This window comes from Loxodonta africana, chromosome X (assembly GCF_030014295.1).
Source record: "Loxodonta africana isolate mLoxAfr1 chromosome X, mLoxAfr1.hap2, whole genome shotgun sequence".
Classification (NCBI taxonomy): Eukaryota; Metazoa; Chordata; class Mammalia; order Proboscidea; family Elephantidae; genus Loxodonta; species Loxodonta africana.
In genome coordinates this window covers 10,241,790-10,263,775 of record NC_087369.1, presented here as the reverse complement: position 1 = coordinate 10,263,775, position 21,986 = coordinate 10,241,790, and the positions used below count along the sequence as shown (strand labels likewise).

The following is a 21,986-nucleotide window of genomic DNA, read 5'->3' as shown; positions in this document are numbered from 1 at the left end:
GCAACAGTGGGCTCAAGTATAACGATTGTGAACGTGGCGTAGGACTGGGCAGTGTTTCGTTCTGTTGTACGTAGAGTCGCTATGAGTCGGAACAGACTCGACGGCACCTAACAACGACAACAACAGGAAACAAACAGCAGTGCTCTACTCAAAGATGGCGGCCAACCGCACTGCTCTGAATGTGTGCCGCTCTCCACAGACCTGCCAATAATCCAGTCTCCTGCATGGATCCTGAAAGATTCAGAAGCCTGATGCAAGAGATTAGATTATTGGCGGCACTGTGGAGAGCGACACACATTCAAAGTGGTGAAGCTGGCTGCCATCTTTGAACAGAACACTGCTGTTTCTTTCCTAAACCCAGAACCCAGTGCAGTCGAATCGATTCCGACTCACAGTGACCCTATAGTACAGATTAGAACTGCCCCATAGAGTTTCCAAGGAGTGCCTGGCATATTCGAACTGCCAACCCTTTGGTTAGCAGCCGTAGCACTTAACCACTACGCCACCAGGGTTTCCCACTGGGGTCAAAATCCAACAGGCAACAAATTAGGTTGCTAGGCAACACATATATGCTACCCTTGTTTACATCAGCAATTACTGAACAGTTCCAAACTGGTTCTAAAGCCGTGGCTAAATCACGTTTAGAAATGGATTATTACCCAACAAACTTCAAATATTTATTGTCCATGAAAGCTTCTGCTTTATTATTATATAAAACTACCTATTTTACAGATGAAGGGTGTGTGTGTGTGTGTGTGTGTATATATATGTTAACTATCTCCTGGCATTTCTAGTTACTCTACCTTTCATGGCCTTCAAATATGCTTAAGGGCCCCCTAGCTAGGTTTTTTTTTTTTAAACAAAATACGAAAACAAATTTTATGAAAGTTATACCCAAGAGAACCTCATTTGTTAGCAACTGGCTTCACTGGTCTTTACTCCCGAAGACTTAAGTGGGTTTAACTGTCAAAGACACTGCCCCTGCATCAACAAAGAGCAGTAGGCAGGAAATTTAGCCTGTCAACAAAAGCTAATTATATTTGTAAATGGGTATCCAAAATATTATGTGTGTGTGTGTATGTCTGTCATATGCACGTCTGTGTTTCACCCATATGAATGTTGATGGCAAGCGTACAAAACCACACAGCCTCAAATCAGCCGATGGGAGCTAGATGTAAGATTTTAAGAGGAACTGAAGTTCCTGGCTTTTCTTCTTAAGAATCAGAAATATTACAGATGAAAGGAAATTAAGGTAATTATTACTGCTTTGTTAATAATAACATAGAAGTAATATAAAAATAATGTAATCCACATTCTGACAAATAATGTCATCCACGTCCTTATTTGAGGGAGAAAGCCTAGGCTATTTGAAAGTCGCACAAGGCAGGCTTACGGCACAATGCCCCTGTAGTGGTCAAGGGTATGTGTCGACCTGGCTAGGCCATGATTCTCAGTAGTTTGACAGTTATGTAATGATGTAGTTTGGCAGTTATGTAGTGATGTAGTCATCCTCCATGATGCGATCTGATATGATCAGTCACTCAGTTGTAAGAGGAGTTTCCTCAGGGTGTGGCCTGCATCCAATATACATATGGATTTTCTGGCAAAGTTTGCTCACTTGCTCTGGATCCTGCATCTGGCTCATGAAGAACCTCTGGTTCTTAGGACTCAAGCCAGCAGTCTGCTATCCTGCCTGTCGACCTTGGGATTCATCAGCCTGTGTAGCCCGTGAGCCAGCAGCCTACCATCTAACCTGCCAATCTTGGGTTTGTCAGCCCCTGTGGCTATGTGAGTCAGGAGAAGCCTCCAGCCTGACACCTGACCCACGGGCTTGAACTTGCCAGCCTGTACAACAACATGAGCCATTTCCTTGAGATAAATCTCTCTCTCTACACATCTGTCTACCTCTCTCTCTCTCTCTCTCTCTCTATACCCTTCGCTGGTTTTGCTTCTCTAGAGAACCCAGCCTAAAACAGCCCCCACCCCTCACCCTGGTGAGTGGTTCCTTCTACCGCATCCTACTGGAAACCCAACCCAAATTCCTGCCCCTGTCTTTGTAAGAGCACCGGATAGCAGATGCGAACATTAATAAAGTGAACCTCTTGAACCGGATCTACGTTCAAGCCCTACACCATGCTTAACTTTAGGGCCTTTGGGATCAGGGGTGGTATGGGTGGGCAGACACCCACCAGATGAACAATCAGTAATACTGCAATCGTGTTCCTTACTTGTAAAATGAATACCATGCCCATGTTATGAAGCCCAAGATGTGTATGCAAAAAGGTCTCATGCACTCTAAGGAATTTCAGGAAAAGAGATCTGCAAATTTTTTTAAATAATATTTTACTGTGTTTTTAGTGAAGGTTTCTGCAAATATTTTTTAAAAGTGAGTACTTCAGTAATCCTAGGATTCCTTGAGACATTCCAGGTGGTACAGAACCCCCCCACCCAGGAATGCCTTATCTATCTAGCCTGCTCTAGGCAAGCCAGTAGAGACCACAAGTATCCACACCAGGGAGAGGTGGGCTGATCAGTGGCGTGAACAACACGCTAGCTCTTGGTTGTCCTGCTTCCCCACCCGAACCTTAAGTACTCCTTAGTGCACATAAGAGGAAAAGACAGTGAAGGAAACACTTCCTAAAAACCACATAAAAAGTCAGCTTCCCCAACCTGCAAAATCAAAGGCAGGTTTTGGGGGAGCAGCCAGTCCAGCCACAGCAAGCAGCAGCAAGTGTACACGCCAGGGTCATCTGTCACCCCAGTGAGCCCCAGGCGCGTATGCGGCACCCACGGTGAACATCAGCACGGATGGTTTCCTAGGACTTCTTTCAATATTTGATGTGTGTTTTGTTCATGCCTCTATGAATGAGGCTCCCCCTGTAAATTTTTCCTTAAAAAGTGTGTGTGTGCACACACACGCATGCAGGTGAGAGAGAACAGGGAAAAACAAAATGTTTCTTCCACTATGCATGATAAAAGAAAGCACAGACGTGTCCCCCTTTCTCCTACCTCTGGAATACTTTCCTGCAACAAAGTCACCTAAACCGTTGGTAGAATACGCCCTCTGAAGTTCTGTGTTCAAGGCAAAGAGATATGCCTACCACTCAACTAATCTATTCCAAATCCTCGCTTACCTTCCGTGAAATCTTAACATGTTATTTTTCATTCATTCACTTCATAAATCTTAAGACGCTATGGAAGGCAGCAGGCTGTTTAACGAAAATCCTGCAGGTGGATATCTGAGAACGTTTCCCCAGACGGCTTTTCCTTTTTTACCTTGCAACCAGCATGACCGCTGAACATGCATTTCAAAACGCCTCGTACTCCTGTGAGCCACGAAAGGCAGACCCAATTTGTGTGTGTGAGTGTGTGTGTGAATGCATGTGTGTGTGAGTACATGTGGGTATGTGTGTGGCTTAGGATGTGTGACTGTGCATGCACGAGTGTGTGTACACGCATACATGCAGCAATTTCCCTGTGAAAAAGGCATCCTCCCCACACACAAAAAAGAAGCATCATTTGGTAACCCAAAAAAGACATTTCCGTCATTTAGAAATAGGCCAAAAATAATCATCTGTTCGTTTTATCACAATATACAAGGCAAGGAAAGCCTAAGCAGAAAAACCGTGAGGAAATGGCATGCTTCTAAACTGTCACAACTGCTGACACCAGACAGACAAATCAAATTGGAAGATGCTAAGAACGGCAGAGGTTCCATTTTCTGCATTTAAACCTTCCCGTTGCGATTAGGGGGCTATGCCTGAATTCACCCGGAGCGCATTCTTCATGACTAAACATGCACACCTGATTTCCTCGCCTTTCTCATTCGGATGGAGCTGACTCACCGTTTCCTTTCAATGTCCACATTCAGTGCTTCGCTAGACAAAGTGCCTGCTTCTTACTGCTACTGAGAAGGGAAAGGGGAGGACAAGCAGGCAGGTCTGCACGTGATGCCTCGGTGGTCAGTCTGCAGAGAAGCAGGGTCTGCAGACTCCACGGGGAGCCGCACCCCCCACCCCCCACCCCCGTCCAGGGCCACCAGTCACACCAGGTGAGGGGGCCAGCACTGCGGCTCCCAGCCCAGAATGCGGGCTGAGGCGTTGTCTGCCTTCCAGCTCTGCTGTGCTGTCAGCCAACTATGCAAACAAAAGCTGCAGGAATTGCATGTACATCCATGCACACGTGACCCACGTATGTGAATGCATGCAGAGTTCCAGTGGAGTCAGCACCCGGCTTGCAGGACCTGCCACCCGCGGCCAGAATAATCACCCCACGGGCACGCCTGTACCTCACCCACTGCATTGGGGGTTGTCAGGCAACCTGTCCCCAGAGCCAGGAGAAAAGAGCCTGAAGATAAACCCCTAGAAAACATGCAGGGCATGCATCCCCGATGCCCCAGGAATGAGCACAGTCGTCTCTTACCCAGTCTCTGCCTGTGTCCCTTAGACTCGGGGGTGCGCAGCTCACCCAGCCTGCGAATGTGCTTTGGGGGCACAGACACAGCTGCTGCAGCCCGGGATCCCAACGACTCCACCACCACCAGCTGCCTGTCTGTGCCTATGCCTTCCGACTGACAAGCTCCCACAAGCCCATCAACTGAAACCTCGGAGACTGAAGGCTCCGGTCATGTTTTATGTCATTTCATAGGGAACGCCTGACCTCAGCCACACTTCTGGGACTTCAAAGCTGAACTCCCAAAAGGGTGATCTTTCTAAACCCCAAAAGGCTTGGGTGTCTGTCTTTCTTTTCATCATTTAAAAGGAGATAATACGGAAAAGCAAAGCAGTGCACTCATTTTCTGCAGCTTTATCCATTTAACTCTACTGCTAGATAACCAGACAATGTGTACAATACGTGATTCAACTCCACAATCACAATAAAATCAGAGGAACAATGAAGAAAAGAAAAAATTCAATAGCCCATTTGACATCTATCTATATGCCTGGGGTTATTACACACTCATTAGGAATGTCATCCATCAACCAACTAACCAAGAGTTTCCGGAACTTTACTGTGTACAAGGCACTCAGGGAAGAAGACAAAGGGTCAGGGGGCTGACCCTGACTTACTCAAGTCGTCCCTTTCACAATGGGTCCCTTTCACAATGGCCGTATTTAAAGTCCCTGGGCACCACCTCCACTCCCGTGCGGCCCCAAGGCCTCTCCCTCCCCATGGGAAGCACCCTCCCCGCACACAGAATGTCTGACCCTTTCACGTCCTGCCCTTAGCCACAGGCCGGATTTTCTTTTTCCAACCTGCTTCTAGCAACCTCTTCTAAATTCACAGCAATTTTTCCCGGCTCTTGCTCATTTAACAAAAAATCCGGTGCTACCTTGTAATATCTCCTTTATTACTGCTATTTCGGTTACGGTGACTTTAAAACAAACAACAAAAAAAAACCACACCTACTTGATCCCCCCTCACACACACTTCTTTAAAACACAGCTACTTAATCCTAGGAGTCCCTGGTGGCGCAAATGTTTACTATGCTCAGCTGCTAACCGAAAGGTTGGAGGTTCGAGTCCACCCAGACGTACCTCAGAAGAAAGGCCTGGCTATCTAATTCCAAAAAATCAGGCACTGAAAACTCTGTGGAGCACATTTCTACTCTGACACACATGGGTTTGCCGTGAGTTGCAGTTGACTTGACGGCAATTGGTTGGTTTAACTTGATCGTAGGCACTGTGCTGGACACATCGATGCTAGATCCACTAAGCATTTAAGCAAGCCTGGAGGAAATGTGACTCTTGCTATCCCCATCTTGAAGGCAGGCGAGGTTAGCGAGTTTGGTTGGTCTGATGTAATCACACTGAGATGCAGGACGAGGATTTGTCTCTGCGTCTTGGACTCCTGAGTCCACATCCTTCCCACTACTTTTTTTCACATACTGTTTCACCAGGTCAAGGCTCCTGTCACTAAGAGCGCACCATCCCACCTCGTGCTATCTCCATATCCCTAATCCTCGCCGTGCCACGCAAGGCTGCACCCATCACACGCACCCAAGGAGTGCTGGGGGCTGATGAAATATTTCATGACGCTTCCTGCCAAAAGGAGGCATTCCTAATATTTATAAACTGAACAACTTAAAATGCATGATAAGAATTCATTCTTAAATGGAAGTGGGGCAGGGAGACTAGATGAATGGAAATAGAACAACCAGGGTGGAAACAGCGAAAATGTTCACACGTTGTGAAGAATGTAACCAATGTCACTGAACAACTTGTGTGGAAACTGTTGAATGGGAACCTAAACTGCTATGTAAACCTTCACCAAAAACACAATATTATTAAAAAAAAAAATTCATTTTTAAATAAACGTTTTATTTTTAGAACAGTTTTAGGCCTACAGACAAATTGGGAAGATAGTCTGGAGAGTTTCCATATACCTCCTACCCAGTGTTCCCTACTACCCCCACACATCTCTCAGTTTGTCGTGCTGTGGGGGCTTACGTGTTGCTGTGGCCCTGGATGCTAGGCCAATTCAAATGCCAGCAGGGTCACCCCCAGCGGACAGGTTTCAGCTGAGCCTCCAGACCAATAGAGACTAGGAAGAAGGACCTGGCAGTCTACTTCTGAAGTGAATTAGCCAGTGAAAACCTCGTGAACAGTAGCAGAACATTTTATATTACGCTGATACGCGTCATGACTAATGAACCGAAATTGATAGATTATCAACTAAAGTCCATACTTTACTCAGATTTCCTCAGCTTCCCCCAGTGTCCCTTTTCTGTCCCAGAATCCCCTCCCCACTCCCCCCGACACCACATTACACTTAGTCTCAGGTCTCCTTAGGCTCCTCTTGGCTGTGACAGTTTCTCAGAGCTTCCTTGTGTTTGATGACCTTGATAGTTTGAAGAGGACGGGTCAGGCATTTTGTAGAATGCCCCGCATGTGGGATTTGTCTGATGTTTTTCGCAGGATTAGACTGGAGTCATGTGGGTTTCCCACCACCTGTTAGTCTGTCCTACTGTGGTGGCTTACGTGTTGCTGTGACGCTGGAAGCTCTGCCACCAGTATTTCAAATACCATCAGGGTCACCCACAATGGACAGGTCTCAGTGGCATTTCCAGACTAACAGAGACTAAGAAGAAAGGCCTGGCGATCTACTTCTGAAAATTCTGTTGCTCAGAAGAGATCATCGTCCGATACGGTGCTGGAGGATCAGAAGAGATCATCGTCCGATACGGTGCTGGAGGATCAGAAGAGATCATCGTCCGATACGGTGCTGGAGGATCAGAAGAGATCATCGTCCGATACGGTGCTGGAGGATCAGAAGAGATCATCGTCTGATACAGTGCTGGAAGATGAGCCCTCTAGGTTGGAAGGCACTCAAAATACACAGTGGCCACGACAATGGACTTGAGCACACCAAGGATCACGAAGAAGGCATATGACTGAACGACATTTTGTTCTGTTATACACAGGGTCTCACAACTCAGAGCCAACTCGATACCAACTACCAACAGCAGCTTCTGGGTTTAGAGAAGAAGACCACAGAAATAAAGTGACCCTCTCCTCACATCACAGCAAGGGCACATGCTACCAGTATGATTTATGTATTTGACATTGACCTTGATCACCTGGCTAAGGTAGTGTTTGTCAGGACTCTCCACTGAAAGTTACTCACTTCCCCCCTTCCCGTACTGCACTCTTTAGGAGGAGATTTATGCGGGCCCTCCTTGTGGGTGGGACATCTACATAAATGACTTGAAATTCTTCTACATGGGAAATCTCTTTCCCTCATTTTTAATTTGTTCAGTCATTTATATCAGTATGGGCTTACAGATATTTATTTTATATATCGGGTCAAAAGCCAATATAACTCTGTTGTTGTTGGTTTGTTGGAGAATTTCCTCACGTCCTGGCACTACAAGGGTCCATGTTCATCTTGAATATTCTCTGCCCTGGCTCCAGAATCAGCCATTTCTCCCAGGAACCCTGGCTCCTACTACTGAGAAATGGATTTCGCAACCAAGGTGCTGGCACTGGGTGTGCTCTACAAATCCACTCTTAAAGGAGACCCTCAGTGAAGTCTTTCTAAACAGAGTGCTTTTATTTATAATATTAAAACAGCCGCCCATAGCCTATAATTTGGGCTTTTATATAGCAATGTTTCTTAGAGTTAGGCACAAATAAAAGGCTCAGATCTTTCACAGGTTGCGGTGTGTTGATATTATTAAGACTTTCAGCAGTAAATACTTGTAATAAATTACATACAAACCCGCACTTGTATGTAATTTGACACAACACATTCTGAGTATAAGTGCCCTTGAAAAATTCTACAGATACAAAAAAGGAACAGAACAAAGTAATCGGCCTTGAGCCTCCTCACCTCTGGGAGTCTTGGAGAAGCCAGGAACCTTTTCCCAAGAGTCATTTCATGTTAACTGAGCAGCATGTTAGGCTCCTGTGGTCCAAGGACACCTTCCCCTGACCCATGCTGTCCCTAAGCAAGCAAAAACATCACAAAGGCGCGTTTACAGCGTCCTGAGCTTGCCGACATTTCATACCGTGAGCATGCCACAGCCAGCTCTACTTGGGAGGACTAAGCAAGCCACAGCCAGCCCTACTTGGGAGGACTGAGCAAACTCCCCAGAGTAAAACAACCACACTGGAGACAAGTGAAATCAAAATGACAGAGAAATGGTCATCACTGAGCAAAAACACCATAGAAACCTACAAAGGAGCCACTTTGAAACCATCCTGACAGATCGCCCTTCGCCCCCAGGTTCCCAGACCCAGAAGCACACTAATTTGAGACCATTCCTTCCATCTCTGAGCTAAACCAAAACCATTAGACCAGTTGCTGTCAAGTCCATGCCGACTCATGGTGGCTTGTGGTAGAGTAGGGTTTTCAGTGGCTGATTTTTTGGAAGTAAATTGCCAGGCCTTTCTTCCGAAGCATCTCTGGGTAGATGTGCGCTTCCAACCTTTTGGTTACCAGCCAAGCACATTAACTGTTTGTACCACCCTAACTGAATGCAAAGGTCAGCAATTTTTTTCTGTAAGGAGCCAGACGGTAAATATTTTAGACTTCATGAGGCATATGGTTTGCATTGCAACTATTCAACTCTACCGTTTTAGCAGGAAAGCTGCCACAGGCAATATGTAAACAAATGGGCATGGCTATATGCCAATAAAACTTTATTTACAAAAAACAGGCAGTGGCCCAGATTCCACCTCTGGTCTAACCCCTGACTCGACCAGTCCCTACGAAATCCTTCCTTCTGTTAGGCCAGCACCTGCTTCCTTCTAATGCACCCTATTCCCATTTCTGTCCTCCAAGGGAACACACAGTACCAAAAACCAAACCAAACCCACTGCCACGGAGGGCATTCTGACGCATACCCACCCTACACAACAGAGAAGAACTGCCCCACAGGGTTTCCAAGGCTGTAAATCTTTATGGAAACAGAATGCCCCATCCCTCTTCTGCAGAGCGGCTGGTGGGTTCAAGTCTCAGGAATCTTTATCAGATTCTTCCAAATGCAGAAGAAAGCTAGCCTGCTCCCCCATAACCCTGTTCTTCCATAGGAGCTTTATCTAGTTCCTTCACTCCTTCCTGGTTCTACCACTCAAGACCACATACAATCCTACTTAGTTTCATGTGCTGCACAAGGGAGTATATCATTAAAATCACAAAACATGGAGACCCAGCCTTGGTAGACAACTCGACAGTAGTCAGGAGAGGGATTCGAACATGTGGCTTGGTGGACATGGGGGGGTCTATGTTTGCTTTTGACGATGAATGCAATACCATTCCTCTTCAAGTTGTCATTCCCAGCACAGTAGACCATATGATTGTCCAATTTGAAATAACCAGTACCAGTCCATTTCAGCTCACTAATGCCTAGGATATCAATCTTTATGTGTTCCATTTCATTTTTGATGATTTCCAATTTTCCTAGATCCATACTTCCTACATTCTGGGTTCCGATTATTACTGGATGTTTGCAGCTGTTTCTTCTCATTTTGAGTCGTGCCACATCAGCAAATGAAGGTCCCAAAAGCTTTACTCCATCCACGTCATTAAGGTCGACTCTACTTTGAGGAGGCAGTTCTTCCCCAGTCATCTTTTGAGTCCCTCCCAACCTGGGGGGCTCACCTTCCTGCACTATATCAGACAATGTTCCGCTGCTATTCATAAGGTTTTCACTGGCTAGCGCTTTTCAGAAGTAGACTGCCGGCTCCTTCTTCCTAGTCTGTCTTAGTCTGGAAGCTCAGCTGAAACCTGTCCTCCATGGGTGACCCTGCTGGTATCTAAAATACTGGTGGCATAGCTTCCAGCATCACAGCAACACGCAAGTCCCCACAGTACGACAAACCGACAGACTCGTATTTCATACTAAATTAGGTTTAAATGCAGCAGATGGAAACAGGTAGCCTATGGACTTCCCCCAGCCCAGAGATGTTTGATTTGGCCAAGGTTTAAAAACCTCTGGGGCTACTGATCAACATTTTAACATTTGGAAAGATTCATGTAAAAATCTCTATTTCTGGCTTGTCTTTAAGAAAATCTGCATATCACTGGGCTCCTACACCTCCAGCTGGCTGTAACAAGTGCTCTCTGTTGGCCACAGTCTCTACTGCTCCTTATTGGTTCACCCTTGTCTAGTCTCGCCTATTCATTTTCACCAACATTCACTGGAGCATGCAACCCTCTCTGTAATGTAACCTTTGAAAATGGCTTAAGAGCTTAAAATAAATAGAGGAATTCCTTAATTTCAAAAGCAGACTGAGAGACCTAAATGTTGGTATTACATGTTCCTTAATAACTGACAACTTTCTCCTTGAGTACTTGACATCTGTGGTATTTTAAAGTGGCCAGATCAGCCATCCATGATTCAACAATATGTCTCTATTTTCCTGGAGCAACAAGGAGAGTCAAGACTAAGAGGAGGATATGGAATGTGTGGCTCCATGAACAACTGCCTCCTTTGCCATGAAACCAGAAGAACTGGATGGTGCCCTGCTACCATTACTATAGACAAATCTTTGATCAAAAGGGGGAAAATGAAGAACAGAATTTAAAGTTCTCACGGACTCCAGAATTTCTGGAGCCATAGAGGCTGGATGAAGTTCAGAAACTACTGCCCTGAGATAATCTTTAAGACTTAAACCAAAAATATCCCCTGAAATCTTGTTTAAACCAAACAATAAGTTAGCTTACTTAGTAAAGAATGCCTGCCTTCAGCATAGGGCTCTTTTGAAGAACTATGTATATGGGATCAAACTGACAACAGCAACTCGAAAGATTCAATGGGAACTTTAGGCAACAGTGAGTTTATTTCAATGGGAAAGGAACAACTCAGAAAAGGAGGGTGAGAATGGTTGCACAACTTGAATAATGTAATCAATGTCACTGAATTGTACAAGCAGAAACTGTTGAATTGATGTATGTTTTGTTGTATATATTCCGAACAAAAAGTTGTAAAAGTTAAACAACACTAATTATTAACGTGCAAAAAACAAAAGCAGCCAAGTGTCAGCATTTCAGGTGGCTTTTCCGTTGCACAGATATTGCACATTCTCAAGATGACAGGCTGTTGTCAGCCCGTAGGCATGAACACTGCCCCTGGACAAGGCCATCAGTGGTTTCTAGAGTTCACTCCCAGACTTTTGTGTGGTCCTCACTTGCAGGTCCACCTTCCCTCCCATCCTCTCTGAGGCACAGATGCTCTGTAAGCCTCCCTTGGGTACTCCCTCTGCCTGGGCCCCCCCCTGCTCTGCACCACTGCTGGAGGACCAGGGGGCTCTGGCCACTATCTGCTCTGCCCCCACCTGTGGCTAGCCACAGCTCCATCTCTGCCTAGTGAGGAAGTGCATGTGTGGTTCTCTGGAGGTGAAGGCAGTGGGAGCTGGAGTAGGGGCTGGCAAGCTGCCAAAAGCAGCCTGCCGCCTGCTGTTGTCAATAAAGTTTTATTGATGCACAGCCACACCCAATCACTTATGTGTTGTCTATGGCTACTTCTGTGCTATAATGGCAGAGCTGAGTAGCAGTGACAGAGACCATACGGCCTGCAAAGCTTCAAATATTTATTATCTGGGTTTTTTTTTTTTACAGAGTTTGTTATCTCTGAGCTGGAGCTGTATTTTTTAGACTTGAGTAATGCACAGACCCATTTTAAATAATTTCTTGTAGATTTCCCAAATTGACTCAGGTTTTTTTAACTGCAACATAATCCACATACTATAGCTTACTCTTTTACAGTATACTGTTAAGTGGTTTTCAGTAAATTCACAAAGTTGTGCAACTATCACCACTAACTGCAAAACATTTCCATCACCCCAAAAAGAAGCCCTGTGCTCCTTAACAGTCACTGCCCATTCAACCACCCCCCCACCCCCGCCAAGCCCTAGGCAACCACTAATCCTGTTTCCATGCATTTGTCTATTCTGGGTGTTTCATGTAAACGCAATTATACAACATGTGGCTTAGATTTCTTTTTATTCTATTGTTAAATATGTCCAAATACAAAACTTGTCTGATTTCCTTATTTTTATAGCTCTTAGGCTACAAAGGAGTCCCTGAGAGGTGCAAATGGTTACCACACTCGGCTACTAACCCAATGGTTGGTGGTTCAAATGCACCCAGAGGCGCCTTGGAAGAAAGGCCTGGCTGTCTACTTACAAAATATCGGGCACTGAAAACCCTCTGCAGCACCATTCTACTCTGACTCACATGCGGTTGCCATGAGTCGGAGTTGACTCAGTAGCTGGGTATTTTTTTTCTGGTTTTAGGCTAACGAACACAAAACACGTTGGCCAGTTATATGCAGACAGAACTCTAAAGCCAGTGTTTATTTAACGGGACAGGTGCAGGTGACGTGGCTTTGCTTAGAGTAACTGTTACTCTCGCTCCGACAAGGTCGCAGCCACCGTCTGTAACTTCCCTTGGGCTCAGTGACTATTGTTTCCTGAGCACCATAGTGGAGTCATTTCACACGTCCCTGTTCTTCCAGCAGTGGCACGCAGAGCCGTGTTTCTTCCGCACCCCGATGTCTTTGAATCTGGTACAGTGAGAGAGTTTTACTTACGTGTGAGCCCTGCACTTCATCTTTGCTCCCAGAAAGAACCAGCTGGAACTGGTTCTAAATGAGGCGACCCCGTGTGTGTCAGAGTAGAACCGTGCTCCACAGTTTTCAGCGGCTGATTTTTCAGGAGATTGCCAGGGCTGTCTCCCCAGGCACCTCTGGGTAGATTCAAACCACCGACCTTTGGGCTAGTACCCAAGTACTTAACCATGTGCGCCACTCAGGGACTCCTTCTCCCAGCCAGGGACAATGACATTATCACCACTGACACTGATACACCCCTACCCAAAAGGGTCCTGGTCATGCAGACTACCTGGAATATCCTGACACTAATGTCAACATGAACATGGAAACAGAAGCCTCAGAATTTAAACTCTCAAGAGAAGGCACGTGTACCCAAGGATATGTCCCCAGGGGCATGCCTGAGAGAACCTGAAGGAGACGGAATTTTCAGGCCACTGCTGGGCCACTCGACTTCTGTCCTCCTCCACCTGGATTCTGGCGGTCAGGTCTGAGTGGAGGTCAGGTCTGAGTGGAAGCGGGACGGGAGGAGCTGCTTGGTGCTGCCACTCGACTTCTGTCCTCCTCCACCTGGATTCTGGCGGTCAGGTCTGAGTGGAGGTCACGTCTGAGTGGAAGCGGGACGGGAGGAGCTGCTTGGTGCTGCCACTCGACTTCTGTCCTCCTCCACCTGGATTCTGGCGGTCAGGTCTGAGTGGAGGTCAGGTCTGAGTGGAAGCGGGACGGGAGGAGCTGCTTGGTGCTGCCACTCGACTTCTGTCCTCCTCCACCTGGATTCTGGCGGTCAGGTCTGAGTGGAGGTCAGGTCTGAGTGGAAGCGGGAGGGGAGGAGCTGCTTGGTGCTGCCAGAGCGGGAAGCAGACCTAAAGCAGCGCCTGGCTCTGACGTGCTTCCCTGTGAATTTCTGGGGCTTATGCAGCCTTCAAACGCATCTAAGGAGTACTGGTGGAGCAGTGGTTAGTGCGTGGCTGCTAACCGAGAGGTCAGCAGTTCGAACCCAGCAGACACTCCACGGGAGAAAGGTGTAGCAGCCTGCTTCCGTAAAGATTACAGCCTTGGAAACCCTGTGGGGCTCTTCTACCCTGTCCTACAGGGTCGCGGTGAGTCGGCATCAATTCAACACAACTGGTTTGAGCGTTTTTTTTTTTTTTTTTTTAATGCATCTGGAAATATTTGAATGTATTACATACTGCGTAAGAGGAAGCCAGGACTCACAGTACAGTTTTCCTTTTTCATTTCAACTGTGTGGGACTCCAGAATATTTGTAACTTAAACAGATTGATACGAATAGATACAAGAGCCTAAAAACCACTTAAAACATTGATTCTGTGGGAAATGAATTCTGGCAGCCAGCTACGCACTCATCTCTGACTAAAGACGACTGTTTATAGTAAACGTTTACAGTAACTGCATGTACCCGTTGCTGTCGAGTCGATTTCGACTCATAGTGACTGAATATAGTGCTATTTTAAATTATCTTTTTTAATGGAAGATTAAAACAAGCACATTTCAAGGCGGAAAAGTATGTAAGAGAAAAGTAACCTCACAGACAGACAATGGCAACGTGGTCCTATGTGTGTGTATCTACCAGGTCTGTGAGTCCAAGGGAAGGCAGGAAAACTTAGAACCACGTGGGATTTCCAGTCCTGGCAGTTATCTCCGGAGGGAGCTTAGCTTCGGTGGGCCTTAGATCCCTCAACAGTCCTTTCTAGGCACAACGATTTCAGAGTTCTAATGCAAAAATGAGGCGGTGGTGATTCGGTAGCAGCGCTCTCCTTGCATGTGGGAGACTCAGGTTCCACTCCCGGCCAGTGCATCTCATACTTAGCCATCACCTGTCTGTCAGTGGAGGCTTGCCTGTTGCTGTGAGGCTGAACAGGTTTCACGAGAGCATCCAGATTAAGACAGACTAGGAAGAAAGGCCTGGCAATCTACTTCTGAAAATCAGCCAATGAAAAACCTAAGGAGCACAATGGTGTAATCCACAGCTCACCATGGAGATGGCAGAGGACCAGGCAGTGTTCCATTCCATGGGTATGATATGAGGTTGCCATGAGTTTGGGGCCAGCTCAATGGCAGCTAATAACAATATAAAATGTCAACATAAACAGAAAATAGCAAAGGAAAACTGCTACAATGGTACTGCCTTGCCTTCACCCAGAATAAAGAGACTGCCTGTATTTGCTGCCATTTTCCAAAGTTCCTAAACGTGAATGATGTTGAAGGGGTCTAGGCAGCAAGGAAGTAGAGAAGGAAGGCATCAACAGAGCCAGGGCCTTCATCGGTCACCAGAGATGGCCTCATCCACTCCACACGCTCAGCTGCGCGAAGCCGGCCTTCAGCCTTACGGCAGCTTATATCAACCACTTATGCAACGATACTTATTCACTCCACCATCCCTTGCCAAGAATGGCACAACGACCTCTTCTAGGGAGTACCCTCCTCAGGGGATATTCACAATTGATGGGTGACGTATATTTATATTTCTAACACAGGTTAAACACATAGGTTTAATCAAGACATTTGACTTCCCCCATTAAAGGCAGAAAAGTTGACAAAACCTGTATCACAAAAGGCACCAGGCTAGGTCTCATTAGAGTAAACGAGCATCTAAGACCCGGTATTTTAGAATTTGGTTCTAGGGTCAAGAGGAATGTACCTTAAATAAACGAGGAACCAAAAGAGGCTGCAAGAATTTAAGGAAGGCAAAGATGATTTGAAGAGTGGCGGGTGGAGGCTTGCTGTAAACAGTGACTCTGCAAACTGAAATAGCATGAATTTAAGTGGTATCTACCCCCTGTTTGAATCCACCAGCCACTCCTTAGAAGCCCTATGAGGCAGTTCTACTCTGTCCTATAGGGTCGTATGAGTTGGAATCAACTCAACAGCGACGGGTTTGGTTTTTGGTTGGCCTCACCAGTACGTGTTAATATCCTCTCAGCCCGCTCTGTGCAGGGGAATCAACCCAAAATGTAGCAGAAACGAAGCATGGCTGGGAGAGTCTCAAAGAAAAAATGCATATCTCATTGTGTTCAGACTGACTTCAGGAGAAAGACACAAACATGTGAAAACTAAGCCCAGGTCTCCACTCCTGGGTGCACACACAGAAGACTTAAAAACAGGGACTCAAAGAGATACCTGTTCGCCAAAGTTCATTGCAGCATTACTTGCATAGCCAATAGGTGGAAACAACCCAAGCGTCCATCAACCCATGAACAGACAAATGCGTGGGGGGAGAGGAAAAGGGGACATTATTGCTGAAGGGGGTGCTGAGTTTTTGTTTAAGCTCGGCTAAACATCTGGAACGAGTGGTGCCGATGGTCACACAACATGGCAGACGTAACTGCATCATCACTGAACCATACATGTAAGAACGCTTGCAACGGCCACTGTTTTCTTATACATATTTTACAATTAAAAACAACAACAACTAAACCAAGGTCAACCGACAAGGGTGCAGGCTTTGAAGACAGCAGTCAGACAAGGGGATAAAAGAGCCAGGCAGGCTCTCGAATCAGCAAGAGCTACAGAAGACTCTCCATCTGAGAAGAGCTGCGGAGGCTCCCAACTTGTTACCAAGCTACAAGGTGAGCTCCTGTGCAGTCACCATGGGCAGGTGTGAAGGAACAGAGGGGTGGCTTTCTACAGGGCTGCGATCCTCCCAGGGAAGCAGTCCCCAGGCCGGGGCATGGAGTCACAGGGGACAAAGAGACCATGCACTTACGCCTGTGTGGATCACACCCCAGTCGGAAGGCAGGATCTGCTTTCCAAAATGCTTTTTGGATAAGACTTTGCTTCCCTGCCCTGCCTAGGACTTTAGATGCCCATGTTATATCTTTGTCCATATTTCCTCCATTTGGCATTCTAATTGATTCAGTAACTCCTACCCTCCTTTAGCCTGGGGGTGCCTTGTGGCCCTGTCTCCCCGGTCTTCTTTCTGCTCTCCAGCCCCACACCCTGTAACCCTCAAATCTTTGCCTTCAAACTGTTCCATCTGAACAGTGTGAAGTCACAAGACCAAACCCACAAGTAAACAAGCCAGCAGTCACGAGCCCTGGGTCTGCATTTCCTGAACCCATGTGGGCATAAATAAATATAAGGGGGAAAACACAGTTACAAATTAAGACGTAAAAGCAAACCCGCCAGATCCCTGCCCCAGTCTTTTTCCTACGGTTGCTGTTGACCATTCCTGGGATGATGTATGTGAATGTGCTCTGTGTACAAAAGAGAATGTTCTGTGCTCTGCGCTACGCTGGAACAAAGCTACGTGGAATGCTGGAATCGGTCCTAAAACATTCCAAGCTTGCGTTTTGCCTTGTTATCCTGAACTATCTAGCATCGGCTTTATAATTACCTAGCAGAGAAGTCTGGAATGGAAAGCTTCAATTGGCCCGTAGCTAATTGAAGGCCAGGAGAAGTGAATGTCTTCCCTAAAGCAACAAATGGGAGCCAGAGCTTGGGGAATAATCTCCGTTACTTATTCTGTAATCCACTTGGAAGAAGCTTGGTTTGTGAATGAAAACCAGTGCTCCCATTAACCTCTGTACACCAAGTAACTTCTCAGGGAAAACACACCTGAGACGACCCTGGGGTTAGTGTTGCTTGCTTATTAGTTTTATATTAAAGCAAGTTTTCCCAAAAGAGCTCAGTTTCACATGTATTCCATGTTGTGGCGGTAATGTGATAGAACTGACACCCCTCATGCGGGAGACCCAGGTTCGATTCCAAACAAATGCACCTCACGTGTTTGTCAGTCAGGCTTACGTGTTGCTATGAAAAAAAGGAGTCCCAGGGTGGGGTAAACGGTGAGGCACTCAACTAGTAGTTGAAAGGTTGGCAGTTCAAACCCACCCAGAGGCACCTCAGAAAAAAGGCCTGGCGATCTACTTCTGAAAAGGTGACAGCCTTGAAAACCCTACGGAGCCGAGGTCTACTCTGCACACATGGGGTTGCCAGGAGACAGAACTGACAACAATACTGGGTTTTGTGTTGCTCGCTACTCCTCTCCCAGTCCATGCACCCCAACAATACACGAGTCCCAGTGTGTCGGCCCCCGCCCCCTGCCCCATGAGCACTCTGCAGCAGCTCCTAGCGGTGGGAGGAAGTGGCTGGAAGAAGGCGCAGCCGATGGACGCTCCCAGCGCCCACAGTCACCGTACCACTCCTTGGACCTCCTTTCAGCCTCAGCCCCAGGAGCCTCCCAGGACACTGTGCATTGAAGACACTCGTATCTGAGGAACAATAATCAAACTTATTTCGCCTTAGCTTTCTCACAAGGTTTAAAATAGGATTACTGGTAAACCAGCCCGTGTTACCAAATTTTCTTTGAGATATTTGTGTCTTGATTCTAAATGCTATGTCAGCACAGAAAGATAAGTAAAGGCCATTTCACCTATTATGATATAAACTAAACCCTTAAATAAAATGTCAGCACATGGAATGTGCCGACACAGTATTATTGTTCATGACAAGCAAGAAGGACCCGTTCAAAAAATGCAGGGCTGGTACCCAACCACCCATCTGCCCACCCATCCATCCATCTGCCTGCCCTTCTATCCACCCATCCACCCACTGTCCACCCTCCCATGCATCCACCCATCCATCCATCTGCCCACCTATCCATTCTATCCACTCATCCACTTACCCACCCATCAATCCATCCATGTACCATCCACCCATCCACCCTCTCATCCACCTGCCGACCCACCCATCCATACATCTGCTCATCAGCCTAACCATGGTCCATCCACCGGCTCACTCATCCAGCCAGCCACCCACGCCTTGGTCTATCTATACATCCATCTATTTACTGTGCACCTAATTTGTGCAAGTAACTATGCTAGGTACATGAAATGAAATGAAAAAGTAAGATTCCAGATCTCCTGGAGCTACCATGGCAGAGACAATTCCAACATGGTACTTAACCAGTGGTACTTAACCGCCCACAATGCCTCTGTATCATAAAGGAGGGCACTTAATACCCACAGCACGTACAGGCAAGAACCTGAGCGGAGTCTGAAGGACAAGCAGAAATCATCCAGGTGGTGAGTGGGGAGAAGGGTACTTCAGAAGAAGGGACAAGTTGTTCTGAAATAGGGATAATGAGAGTGTCTGCCTTAGGGTTATGCGAGGTAATGCATATAAACCTCCTAGCAAGATAGCTGGCATACAGTAAGTGTTCGATAAATGGTAGCTGCCATTTTTTTAAGCCTTGATTTTAAATCTGCTGCACATGTAGTACACACATGGGGGAAAAACCCCACAACTGATGAGAAATTACTTATGTTTAACAAGACAGTCTAAAAAACACCTGGGAAGCTGTCTGTGGTAGATGGAATAATGGCTCTCCAAAGATGTCTACCCAACTGACCTCCTTCCCCAGCTCTTGTCCTACCCATCCAGGGGTCCACAGGGCATTTCCTATTAGTCCAGGAACATCTCAAAGTCCACAGTTCTAAAGATAAACTTCTACTCTCTCCTCCCATAAAAAACAGCTTCCAGGGTGCGAACCCAATTTCTGCGAAGGCTGATTGACATCTTGTATCTGGAATTCACGAATGTTTTATCCCAAAAAAATCTTTCCTCTCCTCATCCAACTAGGTTCTTTTTGACACCAACAGTGGCTCAATGTTTACAAATACTAGACGGGATTCATGGGTAATTTAAAATTGTCTTCTGTATGCCTCTTAATATTTAAAAAATTTACTGCAAAGGACATGTATTACTTTTACACAAAAGAAGAGTGACTAAAATAGTATATTTCCATCAGACTGGTTTCACCTCTTAGAAACATGGGTCACCAAGTTCTATATGAGTACTCAACGGGGGTTCCAGAGACTTCGGGAGTCTGTAAACGCTCCGAAATTGAAAATCCATTTTCACTAGGTTTTCAAACAGTTCTATGATCCCACCCGCTCCTCTCAACTGAAGGGAGAGAGAAAGAACAAAAAAAAAAAAGGAAAGAGAAACTTATAAACAACCACTGTAGAGTGTTTTCTTCCCCAAAACTTTCATTTCTGTTCTTTGCTCTTGATTCGAGGCATGGTATACCCCAGCAGTCACTTCAATCTTGAATAAATCCTCAAACACCACCAGATCATATTAAAACACCTAACTGATAACACCACCACCTTGTTCAACAATGTTCCAGAGAACCTGAACTTGGTGTCTGTGGGCCAAGTTCATCTGGGTCCCAGCCAATCAACAGCCTTGTTTCCAATTTCACACCATTCCAGCCAGATCCTTTCTCCCTCTCCAGAAGTCTCAAGAGACTTTGTGACTTCACCCCCATCCTATCACCTGGTGCATCCTGCCCTGTTCAGGATGACTCCGCCCTTCAAGACAACCCAGCTTGGTATCAAAACTTCACGCAGCCAAGGCCGTCACATGAGGCCCATTCATGCCCAATTCCCGACCTGCCATGGTCCCAGGGTCTCTTTCTGATGGCAGGAATAGGGGGAAAGAGGGAAGACATAGTGAGGGGGGGCAGAGAAAGAAAGGACAGATGGGAACTCATGCTCCCAGGGGTGCTGGGCGTTCCAGGCCCTATGCCAGGCCCCTTCATAGGACATTCCTGCTCATCTTCAAATACCGTGGCACCTCATTTTCATGGACAAGGAACACATGCCCCAAGACAGGAAGTGACCAGCCCAGAAGTCAGCTGGCCCGGAAGTGTCAGCGCTAGAACCGAGCTGCCTTACTCTGATTCTGGGCTCACTTCAAATGCAGAACTGGGTAAGACCCCCTGGTTCCACCTGGGAAAGTGTTACGGGTGCTAACCCAGAGATAACCTTTACCAGCCTATGCTGCTCATTTTCAGTTCAGGCTCCTTGACTCAGGAACACATGGCATTTGCTCACTGCATGCTGTCTGGCTATTCTTCCTTTTCTCCCTCCTGTGCCCCTTTCTTCTTTCCAGTCTTTCTTTCTTCCACAGCTGCCCTTTCACCCTCATGTGTAATACAGTGAGAATCCTAAAACCTACTTAACAGATGTCTCGTCAACACAAAGCTCTGATTCTCCCTAAGTGTTCCAAAAGGAATTTTTTATAGTACATCCTTTAATTTGTCCTAAATCACCAACTTCAAAAGCTGCGAGGGATGCTTCTAATTTGTAAGGTTCCAGAAGCTAATGGGCAAGACTCTCACCCTATTCATGATGTTGTGGGTTGAACTATATCCCCCACAAAGCATGTGCTCAAATCCTAACCCCTGGTCCCTGCGAACGTGACCTTATTTGGAAACAGGGCCTTCGCAGAAGTAACCAAGTTAAAATGAGGTCACAATGGATTAGGGTGGACCATAAATCCAATGACTAGTGTCCATATAAAAGGAGGAAAGTCTAGGGACAGGCACAAAGGAGAAGGCCACATGCTGGCAGAGGCGGAGGCTGCAGTGACATTGCCTGAAGCCAAGCAATGCCAAGGACTGGCAGCAGACAGCAGACGCTGGAGCCAGGCATGGAAGGGATTCACCGCCTGAACCCCTGCAAAGGAACCAGCCCTGCTGACGCCCTGATTTCCTTTCCAGCCTCTTGAACAGCGAGAGAATCAACTTCTGTGGTTTGAAGCCACCCAGCTTGTGGTATTTTGTTACAGCAGCCCCTAGGAAACTAACACGCATCCCACCGATGGTGTTAAATATTTTCATTCTATCTCCTCCTAACTTCCATCTTTTCAGTCTGAAGAGTCCAGTGACCCTTGCTCTGCCTCACGGGAGGCCTGGAAAGAGTCGGGTCGCAAGGAGTCAAGGGAAACTAGTCATCTGAAAGCCTGCTTGGATTTTCAAAGCTTTCAAGAAACCATTTCCACTTCCAAAAAAAAAACAAACAAACAAACAAACCCATTGCCATCGAGTCGATTCCGAATCAAAACGACTCTATAGGACAGACCAGAACTGCCCCACAGGGTTTCCAAGGAGCATCACATGGATCTG

At 46.5% G+C, this 21,986-nt stretch overlaps 1 protein-coding gene across 1 annotated transcript in view; it reads right to left on the bottom strand.

Annotated features, from left to right (window-relative positions):
• SHROOM2 (shroom family member 2) overlaps window positions 1-21,986 on the bottom strand; it is a 155,362-nt gene that overhangs the window by 29,903 nt on the left and 103,473 nt on the right. Inside the window, 3 exon segments of the mRNA XM_064277954.1 lie at window positions 3,734-3,754; window positions 6,450-6,470; window positions 9,556-9,561. Of these exon segments, the coding sequence (XP_064134024.1) occupies window positions 3,734-3,754; window positions 6,450-6,470; window positions 9,556-9,561 (48 nt within the window).